General features: G+C 29.3%; 1 protein-coding gene across 1 annotated transcript; it reads right to left on the bottom strand.

Annotated features, from left to right (window-relative positions):
- Positions 1-1,741: 1,741 nt before the first annotated feature.
- LOC119671254 (dipeptidyl aminopeptidase-like protein 6) lies at positions 1,742-7,076 on the bottom strand (the record flags this gene model as incomplete). Its single annotated transcript, XM_038081798.1, is given in 11 exon segments — positions 1,742-1,941; positions 2,535-2,740; positions 2,916-3,076; positions 3,139-3,333; positions 3,397-4,536; positions 4,695-4,845; positions 4,913-5,277; positions 5,487-5,572; positions 5,641-5,735; positions 6,799-6,897; positions 6,962-7,076. Coding segments are annotated over 11 exon segments (2,754 nt in total), but the record flags the coding sequence as incomplete, so codon positions are not given.
- Positions 7,077-14,407: the final 7,331 nt, after the last annotated feature.

Genomic DNA, 14,407 nt, shown 5'->3' on the forward strand with positions numbered 1-14,407 from the left:
TATAGAATAGCTATGTTATATCCATAGACACCAGCACTACTTTGTTTTATAATATTGAACAAAAATTGTAAATGATAAAATGTTTAGATAATTAGTTTATCTAGCCTAAATTTTTGAATTTTTATATTTATTGTTGATTATTTGTTAATTTATTTTATTCTCTTATGTATAGAAATATCTACCGAATCCAAAGCAAAAGTTACGTTAGAAGAAGTAGATTTGCAGGATGAACAAACCAAAGATGCTTTGGAAGAGTTTCTAAATGGATGATTAATGCTTTGACATCAGCTTAGACAGTTAATTTGGGATTTTTTAAAACGGGAACGATTAAAAAGAACGAACCTGCTATTTTTTTTATTGTTATAATACCATATACCAACATTCTTATTTTATTAAATTTCTTTTGAACTGATTGTAAATGTATGTCAATAATATTCAAATCGTTTTAATTTTTTATTCTTTTATATATTTATTTTTATTGTAAACATTTAAAATTTATTATACCACATTTAATCTTAATATACAGTAAAATTAAATATATATATATTTAAAAATGTCCATAATTAAATTATAACATAAATATAAATGTAAATTATTTTTGATATATAATTATTGCATACATTGTGTATTAGTATACATTGTGATTAAGATTTAAATAACAATGTTTTCTTAAAATAAAAATAGGATAAAAAATATGCTATATAAATATTTTATATTGATAAGTATAGTCAATTATATATATAGATTTTATTACATTGTTAACATAAAATTTAATGGAATGCAATCTCGAATCGAATTCGGATTTACATAACAATTTCAATGTATGAAATTTTATATATATTTTAAACTTAATTTAAATTTTAAAATTATTTTATATAAAAAAAAAATATCTTTTATAATTTTATAGATAAAAGTTTGTGTTTTAATTGCTAAAAGATATGGAAGCTAATTCTATTATTAAATTGAAATATAAATTTATTTTTGTTTTAGGTAGAGAATACTTTTATATTTTTTTTTATAAGATTATTTAATAATCTTTAAAAAAAATTCATAGTAATAAATTTAAAAAAAATATATATTTAAAGAAATATTTAAAGTGCAATAAAAAAAATATACAAACCATTTTATAAAATTATTATACATTATAATAATAAAGGTATACTATTTGAATAAAATTTTAAAATAATGATTATAAAACATTATTATATTTGTTTTTTCACTAAAATAAACAATTGGTTATTTATAATAAATTCTATATGATATTAAAATAATAAAAATAAAATTCAGTCAATTTTTTTAATATATATTTAAATTTGTGCTTACATGTTTTTAAATAAATGCTTAAATATAAGTGAAAGTGATAATCTTTTTCATCAGTCATAACAAAATTATTTAATATTTCTAGCTAATTTGAACTAAAATGCAGTAATATATTTAGGTAAACAAAAGTGAGAAAGATAAATAAATAATTTTGAAATTAAAAAAAAATTTTTAAGTACACATATACCATAGTTCATTTTTTATAATTTATTGTGCTAGATAAGTTAAGAATTCAAATAGTATTTTCTAGTTCACTAATTAAAAATTAAAGCTAATTAATTAATCATTATTAGGGTTAATTATTATTGAACTGAATTCATTCGAATTAGTATACGAAAAAATATATTAGATATTACACAGATTCTATAAATATAATATTTTTATTATTCAAGTTAAATTGATTTGTTTTGTACCACTTACATTAACATTATATGTTATATATTTAATATTAATTTAACTTATGCTAATTTTTTATTCTAATTATTGTTTGAACACAAAGAAACCCGTTGGATCCCATTCGCTGTCTTCGTTCGGACCGAAACATTCATCGAAATACCATTCCATAGTTTTATAAGCATGACTTAGGGATTTACTTAAGTGGTGATCTTCATCTGGATAAACCTTATATATAAAAAAATATTATTTTAAAGAAAAATAAATATGAAAATTACCATATATCTTACAATTATAATATAAAAATAATCAAATTTAAACAAAGTCAAATATGACGAAGAAACTATTAAATGTTTCAATTAATTGTATTTTTTATTGATCATAGAACTGATTCCGGATTACCAAATAACCATAACTAGTGGTCTTCACAATTTTTTTTAAGATTTAATTGCTTATATATAGTTTTTAGACCATATAAACTAGGTTTTGACAGAGTTAAAGTTTAACTCTTGATATTTCCAGAGAAAAAAATTTTCAATGAACAATTAAATGCAAAAACTATTTCTTAAGACAATTGATGGTACATATTTGGTAATACCTACAAGCTCTATGGGCACCTAAAAGCTATAAAATAATAATTTTCTGAAAATTATTATTATTATTAATATGTATTACTGTTTTGGTCACCAAAAATTGATAGTTATGAATATAAACATAAAGTTAGTCTATTGACTGTAGCTCATCACAATTAATAATTGAAGATATAATAATTTATTAAAATTAAAAACTAATAAAGTATTTTGAATGTTGCGTTAACTAACCTGATGTCTAAACTTAACCTGTTGATCCACCATTGCACGCACTAACATTAAAGTGTGCTCTTGATGTACCAATGTATCGGCCGTACCGTGCATTATCATAAGATTCCGACCTTTAACATTTCCGGCTTTCATAGTTAGATCCGATTCTTGCAATGCTCTTAGATAGTCACCTTTCAGTGGTATATAACGTTCAGTAAAAAATGAGTCTAATACATGTGAAAAACAAGAAATATTTTATAAATATTTTAATTATTTATTTTAGTCAATTTTCATATAAAAAATTAAATGATTTTGCAATAGCTTCTTTTAGAGTTAAGTAGATTTCAATAGATTTAATAAAATATAGATTTAAGTAATTATAACACACTAATGGGTACTTACAATGATATCCAAATGATACTAATGGATTAATAGCAATGCCACATAACAACACATTTTGAGAGTCTTCTATTAGTGCCATTATGGTTGCATAACCTCCATAACCCCAGCCATAGGCACAAATACGGGATGGATCAATAAAGTGTAAATTATCACGTAGATAACTGAAAATCAATATTTTTACATACATATTTGTAATAAATTAAATGAATCAAATGAAGCTCACGTCATAACGCCAAGTTGATCTTCAACCTCAACCGTACCCAGTTTGCCATGAACTTGAGTGCGTAGAAGTTCTCCCTGAAAACCGCTACCACGTGCATCGATTTGTGCCACAATTACTGAACGTTGACTACACAAGTACCAATTCCAATCGATTTGATATTTCTCAGTTACTAATTGTGAACCAGGCGAAGCATCACTACAACAAATAAATTTTTAATATTTAAAAAAATCTACTTTGCTTCTATGTTAGTTTACTTACACCTGTAAAATCACTGGAAAAGCAACTTCCTCATCCTCTCGCATACCGGGCGGTAACAGTAAACGCACCTGTGCATAGAAGCCGTGCCGAATTTCAACATTGAATGTACGTAGCTGCGGTAAAGCTAATTGTGAGAGGCGGTTTCTTAAACTATCCCCGGCATTCAATACATAAATCTTAGTATTGGTTTGGGTGTCTACTAAATAAACACTGGGTGATTCGGGTCCCAGACATTCTTGTACATAAAACGAAAAATCTTTGCTAAAGTAAATCTTATTATATAGACAATTTTTAGGTATTTCATAAGGACATTCGTCACTTTCACTGCTATTATTATTTTCTATAGGTGCATTAAATAATTTAAAGGTAGAAGCACTGTTGTCACATGTCAGGCAAGTAGGTTGTGTTGCTGTTATATATGTGCGATTTGGTTTGGTTATATTCAATTTTAGCCGAATCTTATATAGATGCCTTTCGCCAGGTCGCTTCTCTGGTGCGGCCATAAAATAAACAATTTCATTACTCTCATCCCAACCAACAATATCAGTTACTTCAAATTTTCCCATAGTAAGCGGTACTTGTCGACGATCTAGTGATGAAACGAAGACTACATGACGAAAATGTCCATGCTCTCCATCGCGAACAGGAAGACGTTTCAATAAATAACCACCATTAGCGATTTCATATGTAGTCTGTCCATTTGTAACATTCTGATAGACAACATTATCGTTAGGTACATTGTTCAGGTATTGCTGCTGATTGTTCCTTAATTGGGAATTAAAAATTTTTGTGGAAAATATCGGTTTCTCTATTGGTAGCACCCAGCCATCATTTACTGTCACCTCGGTATGCACAATTTGACATTGAAAATCTGGTGCACGACACATAACGGTAGTAGCTTTGGTTTGAGCGCGATTTGTTATTGTAACCGATAGATCAATGGGTGTGGCCCACGTTAGACCACCGATATAACTTCCATTTGTTAATTCCATAGGTAGCTTTATTTGTGTTGGAAAGATATATTTAAGGACGGACAGATTCACAACATTTACAGTAACATTAGGATTAATGGCACCAGCTTTAGGATACCGCTGTTTCAACACAGCAGGATATTTGATGTCATCAGCCATCCATGTATATCTGTTTGGGGAAAGGAAATCTTTAAAAAAATTGTCTGTGAAATTATTTGGTTGTTAGCTTGTAACAATTTATGGTTATTTTTAGATATATTTTTAGATTTTTGAGTTATTTAATTTTTGTAAAAACCAAAATAACTTTATAGCTAACGAATTGTTTACTTGTATTCCACGACTGTTGTGTCATTAAATGTGAGAAACGCTAAAAATAATCCGTCCGGTGAAAAAGTCATACTCTTCTCCTGGCTATTCAACTCTGGTACATTACCATATGTCCAATCTGGTATGCCATTATATATAACGCCCGCTTGCCCTATAATTGAAGTTATTAAAAAATATTCATTACAGTTTAATTAGTTTTCCATAAATGCGCCTATTACCGGTGGAAGTTATGCGGCAGACCAATTCTCCCTGCACTTTCGGTTTGTAATAAATGTCATTTTCGAATGCGAATGCTATGGCTTGATTTGTTGCTTTGTTTAAGCTGCTCGCGTGTGGTGATTGGTAGTTGGGTGGCGTTGGTTTTCCGGCCCCTCCAAAGTTTCCAATACTGGTTGTGCCCGTCAACGTGTTCGATGTCACTGTCGTTGTTTGTTGCGTATTCGTTGTAGTTGGCCCATTTGTGGTTGCTAAAGGCGAATTATTTGGTGCCCACAAAACGTATTGTAAGTGAGGCGCCTCAGCACTGTTTTCAATGGGTCCCAATGGGAAAGTATTTGTTGTCTGGATTTCATAAACATGATGTCTGACAAAATGAATTAATTTTTGCTCAATTATTTATTAGAAATATTAATGTCGCAATTAAAGCAAACGTTTAAAGGAAAAAGTTTAATGATAAATTATGTACTAATTTAAATAATTAAAAAATAATATCTCTAACATTAATAATTAATTTGGTAGAAAAAAAAAAATTCTTTGTGTTCACAATATTAAGTAATTTCTTAGTCAATTTACCTTGATCCATCACTGTTCGTATCGGATTGTAAAAGCACATACTTTTGATCTGGTGACACAATAAAGGAATCAGCGTTTAATTGACGCTAGAAGATTTCAATTCAATAATATTCAATTAATTAACATAATAAGTAATTTTATTAACACCACTTACAAATGTCGAATTTGTCATTAAAATTCTAGTTGTATAATTATCTAAATTTAGAATAGAGAGTCCACCAGTTGGATCACGGAAGATAAGTTCCACATCTAAAATATCAAAAATAGTATCTATTATATTCACAAGCAATTATCATACATCGTGAACTTGAAGATCTATTGTGCTATCTATGAAGAAAGTCTGCTAAACTAAAATGGGCTATTGATGAACTTAACAATATTTCTTGGTTCAAGGGTTCAGACCACATTCGGTTTATTGATACGTAGATGTAGGCATTATTCACAGAAGGTGTTTTTCAAGGTGTTTTTAAACCATAAATAAAATGTGGATGCAAAGAAGTTATTAATTAGAGTTCAGATCTATTAAGAAAGAGAAATCCGAGAGTATTTCTGTTGATACGAATGAGGTGTTTGTATGGGGTAAGACTTTTGCTATCGGTCCATGAGTTTGTAAAATATTTATTCGGTGATTGCAGAAACCACAAATGCTATAAAAAGAGCTAAGGTACACTTCTTCACAAATCCAATAGAAACCACAAATACTATAAAGAGAGCTAAGGTACACTCCATCACAAATCAAATAGTAAGTATTAAAAATTATTCTTAATAATAGCTTAAGTTTACAAAAAAAAAACTTTTTATACTCGTAAATTAGACATTATATAGAGAGAGAAAAAAAATATATATAGAGAGCTGTATATATTTGAATAGAAGTGGGTTACTAAATTACTTTCTTTATTAATTTGTATATTTTTTATTTGATTTTTAACATTTCCATAATATTAGAATTTATGAAAATCCTTCTTAAGATCTTCGTTTAGTCCGAGTTGGCTTAGATTATTAAAAGCGTTTGAATGTATCACGAGCTAGCTAAAATTCATTATCACAAATACATTGTTCAGTGTATTAAGATCCATTGGCTTCAATGATTTGTTTATGTTTTGAAAATGGAGTGTAAAACGTGTTTAGTGGCGAAAGATTAAGTGAGGGAAGACAGCGTCTATGGTAAAGTCATTAAATCAACAACTAAAATCAAGTTGAGGGAATATTAACTACACCTAAAGTACGAGACTGCAGAGGATGTATACAGGAATGGTTTCAAACCATTCATAATCAATTTTAGAATTATTTAAATTATTTTCAATTTCCTTACCACTACTCCAAGTGCCATTGAAAGGCTTCCATTGCAAACTTTTACTTATTATATCACTTAATATCAGGCGCCTTCCACGAATGCGTAGCCCTTCATCTTCTGTTAAATTATAAATATTATTAGAAATTTTAAATTCAACTAGATAGTACATTAATTAACTTACCTGGTGACAGTAGAAATATGGAAAATATAATTAAACTACAGACTGCAGCTATTACTAATAAAGCAATAAAAATTCCACGCCAATTTCTACGTTCTGGAGAGATGGCAACTAGTTCCTATAAAATTTTTAGAAGATTAATCAATTAAGTTACACTAAAAACTTTAATATGTAAATTAAGTATTTTTATATATGCACAATATGGGGTCTATAAGTAGTTTTGATTACCGTCAAAAAATATTTGAGGATCAACGTAGAATTCAAGAAACTATTTTGATAAAGTTATATTTTAAAACTTATTAATGGATGATTTTAAAAAGAAAAAATTTTAATTAATTTTTTATAAGTTATTTTTTTTTTTCTGGAATATATTTTCCATATTATGAAAGAACTCAAAGGAAAGAACAATGAATATTTGTCAATATGCGAAAAAGCTGTGTGGTCACCCAAAACTTCATTAATTAAAAATAAATTAAAATTTTTGTTGTTTCAATTTCGTAATGTTTGAAACCTACAGAATATGGTAAAAATCCAGAAGATGTTTCAATATTTTATGCTACACAGGTGAGTTTTTTTGTGGTGAGAAGGTAGAATGCTTTATGCACCCCCAGACCGACCATCGTCGGAATGTTGTGCTCAACCCCCTAACATTAATATGTAGTATACGGACTAAAATACCCCCTCTTTGCTGAGACTTATTCTCCCGATGGACCGTTTTCACATTATATCGAGGAGGATCTGTTTTATGTTTGTATTTCAAATCATGCTTTTGTGATTTTCGATCTGCGTTCAGATCTTCACTTTTTTACCGCATTTTTTGGTGTCTGCACTATTAATTAGCTTATTCTCTTATACTTTTTTCTAGGTATGATTTCTTCGGTTTGAGGACTTGAATCACATATAACTCTATCGTTCGCTAGTTCACTCTGGGTTCACTCTCATCTTTTTCACTTTATTTTCGAGACTTATTGGTCTAATCTAGGCTATTTACACCAATTACAGTTAGAGAATGTGTACTTTTCGTTGTCATAGTCTCCGTCGCCATAAATGCATTCGAGTAGATCCATCTTTTCCATGCGGTACAGGTATTTGCAAAAATATTTAAGTACGGTCAGCATCTGAAAGAGATAGTAATTTGTGTCTTTCGATTTCCGTTTGAGCCAGGTGATTATATTTGGTTTCAGTCTAGCTGTTCCGCTTCCTTGAGTGCTATTGTTCCATCTCTGTTGTGATATTTCGATTGTTTGCTCCTGATTTTCTCTTGTTATTTGTTGCGTATATAAGCCGATCAATTTCTTATTGTATACTCTTTGGCGCTCCTTTACAAAAACTGTTTCTGCCAAGAGAGTACGATACGTTGATGTGATACGTAGAGCCACCCGCTATGCACCGTTATTATTTCTTTTCTGAGGGTTTCGATGTCTAGTGTGTCTGCCCATACTTTGATACCATAAAGAAGTATGGCGTTTACTTCTGTATTAACCATTAGTTTGCTTAAGGCAGTGGTCGCCTAGGCTGCTTTCTCTACTGCTTTATTTGTGCCCAAAACGTAAGTTTCCCATTGAATCTTATTTCAAGATAATTAATTGTTTTTTGAGTCCTTCGAAAATTATTATGTATTTGCATCTCAATTTCCGATGCGACTCAGTTGGACATTATAATATTTATGTATTGTTTAATGACAACTAATGTAAGACCTTTGTTTTGCACCCATTCATTATTTTCAGTTAGTGAAATGACATTAGTTTCCATAATTTAAGTAAATTAATTTTATAGACGCACATATCTTTTCACGTATAAATGGAATAACAATAGCCCAGTTTCTGCTTATTCGATTTCCATTTTCATTATGTTCTGGCACAAGAGAACAGACAAATCGACGCTCGAAGCCTTTATTGCAACCTGCTGATTGCAGAAAAAATGTATTCTCTTTCCGGAAACAATAAAATAATTGGAACATAAACATAATTTTATTATTTTGCACATTACAAGATGTTCTGTGTTCCAACGTAAACACTTTCGCACAGTTGCTTATGGGAGCATTGCATCCATGGCGTTGTAGTCTTAAATGTTCTGCTTTCCAAAGAGTTGTCTTAAATTTATTGAAATTGTTAACCCCGTTCGCCGCTGTCTATGCATGTCTATGTCATTTTATAATATTTTCTGTATAAATATAATTTAATTTTGTTTTACTACCTTTCTGAGCTATAAAATGTTTTTCTTCTTTGTTTCTGTTGTTTTATTGCTGCAGTGTACGACATTTAATTCCAACTAAAAATAATTTTACATGCCTGAACGGAAAGGTATCTATGCTTGGGGGTAAAAGTTGACATAGGGTTAACCAATTCCTTGAATAAATTTTTATTTCCTCTATATGTGTTGGAATAAATTTTTTTGAAAAGTTAATTAATTTTGGGTTTTGTTTTTTAAAACATTTAAAGCATTTGCGTCAGGTGAGGAAGGTTGATACCTACTATATATAACCGTTCACATCTATACACATATCTATACACATCTATACAATAGAGTTTAAATGAAATGTAAAAAATCTATTAAATTAATTTAATTAAAAGCATTGAACAAAAAAGCATTCTCAAGATTTGTTTCAATTATTTTACTATTTTAATCACTCCAATTAAATGTCTCCTCAAATTAATTTCTGAAAATGCATTCATTAGCATTGGTAATGAATTAAAAACTTTTCAGTTAGTTCACATACTCATTAGAATAAAGTGTCAGATAAAGAGAACTGTTTTTATATTTAATGAAAGAAAATTTTCAACAAATTATTCTGAGATCTGTTTGTTGTGGTAGTTGTAATTAGCTTCCGTATTAATTATAACCCGAAGTTATGTTCTTAAATAAATTTTAGATGAGTTTACCAGTTGCAATTTAAAAAATATGTTTTCTCGACTATGAATATTGATGTTTTCTCAACAATTCTGTACTAACTTCGACTAGAAGCAAACGGATACATATATACTAATTGAAGATTTTGGATTAATGTATCATTTGAATTGAAGAACTATAATTGGGTAGTTAGGCGATATCAATGTATTAGTGGTTTCATAATTAGTTAGAAAGCGTTTTTAATTCCAAACTCCTCATAATTTTTGGAAGAAAATTGTGTGGTTAATAACCAGATAAAGGTATTTAGTAGTGCTGTTCGTATTCGGTTTCACGAAGTATTTGGAGAATCCGATTAATCACATAGGAAACGAAGTAACCGGAATGAATGTGCGTCATACACCTTCCGAATAATATGAACAGCACTAGTATTTAGTATTTACCTGAATTCAATACTAGAGTTGTCGTAGAGTGAGTTAAAGAAGTACGCTAAAACAATTGAACAAGCATATAGATAAACCTGGATAGTTATATCTGGAATTAGTGTCTCTTCCGAGAATCATAATACGTAACAGTTGTGATGGGTTGTTACTATGCACCAAGTGTGAATTTCTAACTTTGGGTACATCGGTTATTATACCTTTACATCATAGCATGCCTGGCGTGGTAAGATACTTGTTATCCTATCTCAGAAATAGGATAACATAATTGCATTCCAACAAAATAAATTGTGATTCAGTTTTGTAGTTTTTAAACTGAATGTGGTTTGATTCATATTTGTAATTAGAAGTAAAGGTGCTAATAAGTTAGGTTCTAATGCAGAGGGATCGAGTCTCGCTAGTTCATTAATGTGCTCCCCTGTGTAAACATGAATAACAACCGAATAGAATAGAATATGAATAGAACATGATAATTTGTAAGAAAATAGATCTTCTACTTACTACGGTCTACGTCATCAATTTTAAAATTTTTTCCATATTATGATAAAATTCTGTATATAATTTGAATACTTAAAGAAAATATTAGGATAAGCCACTATTCTTTAGCTTAATATTAATATGGTATATTGGTATGTTTTTATATCCGATGTTTCTTAAGAGCATGTGGGTGGTGTTTTGAGCTTATCGATGCATGTAATGGCCGACAGATAAGCATTATGGCCGACAGAAGTATTATTTACTTTTAAACGCAGCTTATAAAATGCTAATGAATGAGATCTTATGTATTTAAAAAAAAAATAAAAATTATTTAAAAAAAACTTAATAATTTTTAAACTCAGTCCAATTTAAAAGTTTCTTTTAATATTTTTATTGCTAACATCCACAATTGAAACCCTAAGTGTGGCATGGAGCTAATGCTTATGTGCTTCAATGTGGGTCATCAAGTGTGACTTGTAAATGAAAAATCAAAAGTGTTGGAGGAAGTTGAGTGAAAAACACGATTGAGTGGTTTTATGTGCTTAGGTTTGTTAATAGATTGGGTGCCCATTCAGCTCCAATTCATACCAATTCCATATACATTCACTACCTGTAAAGGATGTGCAATACCAACTGACAACACAACTGTGCTTAATTGCATGAAGTACTCTTGCTTTTTCTTGTTGGATTTTTAATACCTTTTTCACGGTACTGTACTGGAAAGAATTAAATTTTGCAAGAGAATTCATAAAAAATGTATATATATGTAAACTTTATAGTGTATCCTTTAATTACATAAAGTTTTTTATTATATATTTAATATTGCAATTAGTACGTTAAAATTGGTTTCTTTATATAATTTTTGTTTATATATGACAGGAGATTTTCAGCTAAACTAACTCATTTACGTTTAATAGCCCTTCCCTATATCAATCACATGGGCTAAGGTAATTAGGATATTGCATGCAAAGGTATTTTGAACTCAATTATTTAACACAATAAGCAATAATGCTTAGTGCAGTTCGACCTGGTGTATGTGTATCCTAAATCTCCTTAGCAATAAATTATGTGGTAAATGCCATTATTGGTTTCATAATTTAATTGACCTAAATATGTTATAAGCAGTAACGATATGTAGTCGTATGTATCAACACAAAAACAAAAAATGAATAAAAACTGAAAATTTACTTTAATCCGGTAAGTTTTGCTTATAATTAGCTTTAGGCTTCACATTATAAACTTTGGAATTTAATTATCCACCACTGCTTTGCGGTACTTTGGCATGTGAGTGATATTTAGTTAAGGGATCCAGGAATGGGCGCTATTAAAATGTCAAATAATTTTCAGTGAGTTATTTTTATGAGAATATGGATACATGTGCCTGAAATTTTTGAAATATTTTTTAATTACAATAGCGTAGTAAAATAAATTTTAAAAATATATTAGTATCATTTTAAAATGTTAATAAATTGTTTTATAATTAAGCAATAAAGTACTATAGTGGTTGGAATATTTATGGAATTTAATATACTTATATGAAGTTTTATTAAATTTAGACTAAAGTGATAAAACCTCATTATCATTAAACTTAAAATAAAAACTGAAATGAATTATTCGGAATTTAAAAGAAAAAATTTTAGAATATTGTACGAGGTCATCATATGTGATAATATAGATTGACACTACAGGGTCATTAGAGAATATCATGTATTAATCTTTTTCTGAGAATGTAAATTTATTTGAATTTGGAAATTAGTTTTGGAATATAACAGAGAAGTTCTTAGTATGTTGTACGATTTCGTTATAGAGGATAATATAAGTGGACACTATATAGTCGTGGTGGGTGTTATAAGAAATTCCATGTATCAATATTGTTTCGAAGATGTGGACAACAAAGAGTATTATGTTGTTATTAAGTATAAAATATAAAAATTACAAACAAATTTTTCGGAATTTATGAGAAAAACCTTAGAATACTGTACGAAACCATAAAAGGATGAAATAAAGGTAGACACCACAGGGTCGCTACAGATCCTGTGGTGTGAACAACAATAACTACTGTGTTGTTATTAAGCTCAACAAAAAAAAAAAAAATTTAATAAAATTTATTTTAAAATGTTAGAGTGTTGTGCCTGCCGAGATATTATTAAAACACCGTTGTTGTTTAGTTTAATTTTCAACAGAACAAGAGAAGAAGACAAGGTTTTTTACAACAAGAGAAAAAACCTTAGAAAACTTTTCGAGGTCTTATCTGAGGGCAACATAGGTGTAGTGCAGAGCTATGCAAAATCAATTCCATTATCAATTCATTTACAATTAGAGGGCGATTGAAATTGGTAATTGAGTTGCAAGGAGTTAAAGGAACAAGGAATTGGAAATGAACATTGAGAAACGAGATTACATGTGCAATTAAAAAACCTAATTCTCAAATCCAGGTAATTGTTCAGCATCTGTATTCTAGGATATTAAATTAAGATTGTTGCGTTATAACGTTTTGTGGATGAACAGTTAGAAAACTTCAAACTTATCAAAACATTATATAGAGACATTGTTTGCTAAAATCATATATTAAGAATAAAGATGTACATAAGAACTCGAAAGTCGAGAATCGAGAGTGTGTAAAAATACATTGTTTGATTCTCTGAGTACTTACACTAATTCAGGTTTTTAGCCTTTTAAAATAAATGCAATAGATGCTGGACTTCAAACTTTTATTTTTGTAAAATCACCTAAGTGACCTGAATTATTTTGATTGAATGAAGTAGTGAAAGGAGAACCAGAAACTAGAATAATAAATAGTGCAGACACCAAGAAAAGCCGGTGATAATGTGCTGTACTGGACGCAGATCGAAAATCACACGAGAGTGGTTTGAAATGCCAACATAAAAGAGACGCTCCTCAAAGTAATGTGAAAGCAGTTTCGAGGGGAAATAAGTCTTGCTGAATAGGAGGTGTTTTATTCGGTAAACTACATATTAATGTTAGGGAGTCAGGCATGCCATTCCGACTATGGTCGATTTGACGGCTATAAAGCATTCCACCTCCTCACCAAAAAACTCACAGACTCAATTGAGTAAAAGTGCTTCAGACCCTAGCTTGCCATTTCGTTAAAGAAAAGAAAAGAAGGAGAAGGGAGAGATAGATAAAAACAATTTTATGCTCATTCAATACTATTCCAATGTTTTGTTTTTTATATCTGCTATAGGATTTATATCATAGTCTCTTCTGTATTGTTTTATACGCATAAGCATTAACAACAAATCATTTTGAAGTATTATTACAATATAATTCGAGAAAAATGATTTGCTATATATTTGTATCTCGTTGTGTTCAAATTATTAATATGTGAACTTTCAACAAATCTTAACAAATGGAGTAAATTTCCCTTCCTTTGTCAATATAATTGTGTGACGGAATATATTTGTCAAAATAAAATCTTCATATTATTCATTTCAAAACGTATTTTATCTAACATCAAGTGTAAAGAATTATTGTCGGGACTTTGTCATTATAAATTGACATTTACAAACAGCAGTAATGGGAAAATGTTACTAACTGCCAGTTTGCGTGATAAATGTGTGAATTATTTAAAGGAACAAAAAAAAAACATCTACAAAATATTTCATATACCAAAAATTTTCACACTGCGTAATGTGACATTTCCTTTAAAGATTTTTATCAAATT

Source organism: Teleopsis dalmanni, chromosome 1 (assembly GCF_002237135.1).
Source record: "Teleopsis dalmanni isolate 2A chromosome 1, ASM223713v2, whole genome shotgun sequence".
NCBI lineage: Eukaryota > Metazoa > Arthropoda > Insecta > Diptera > Diopsidae > Teleopsis > Teleopsis dalmanni.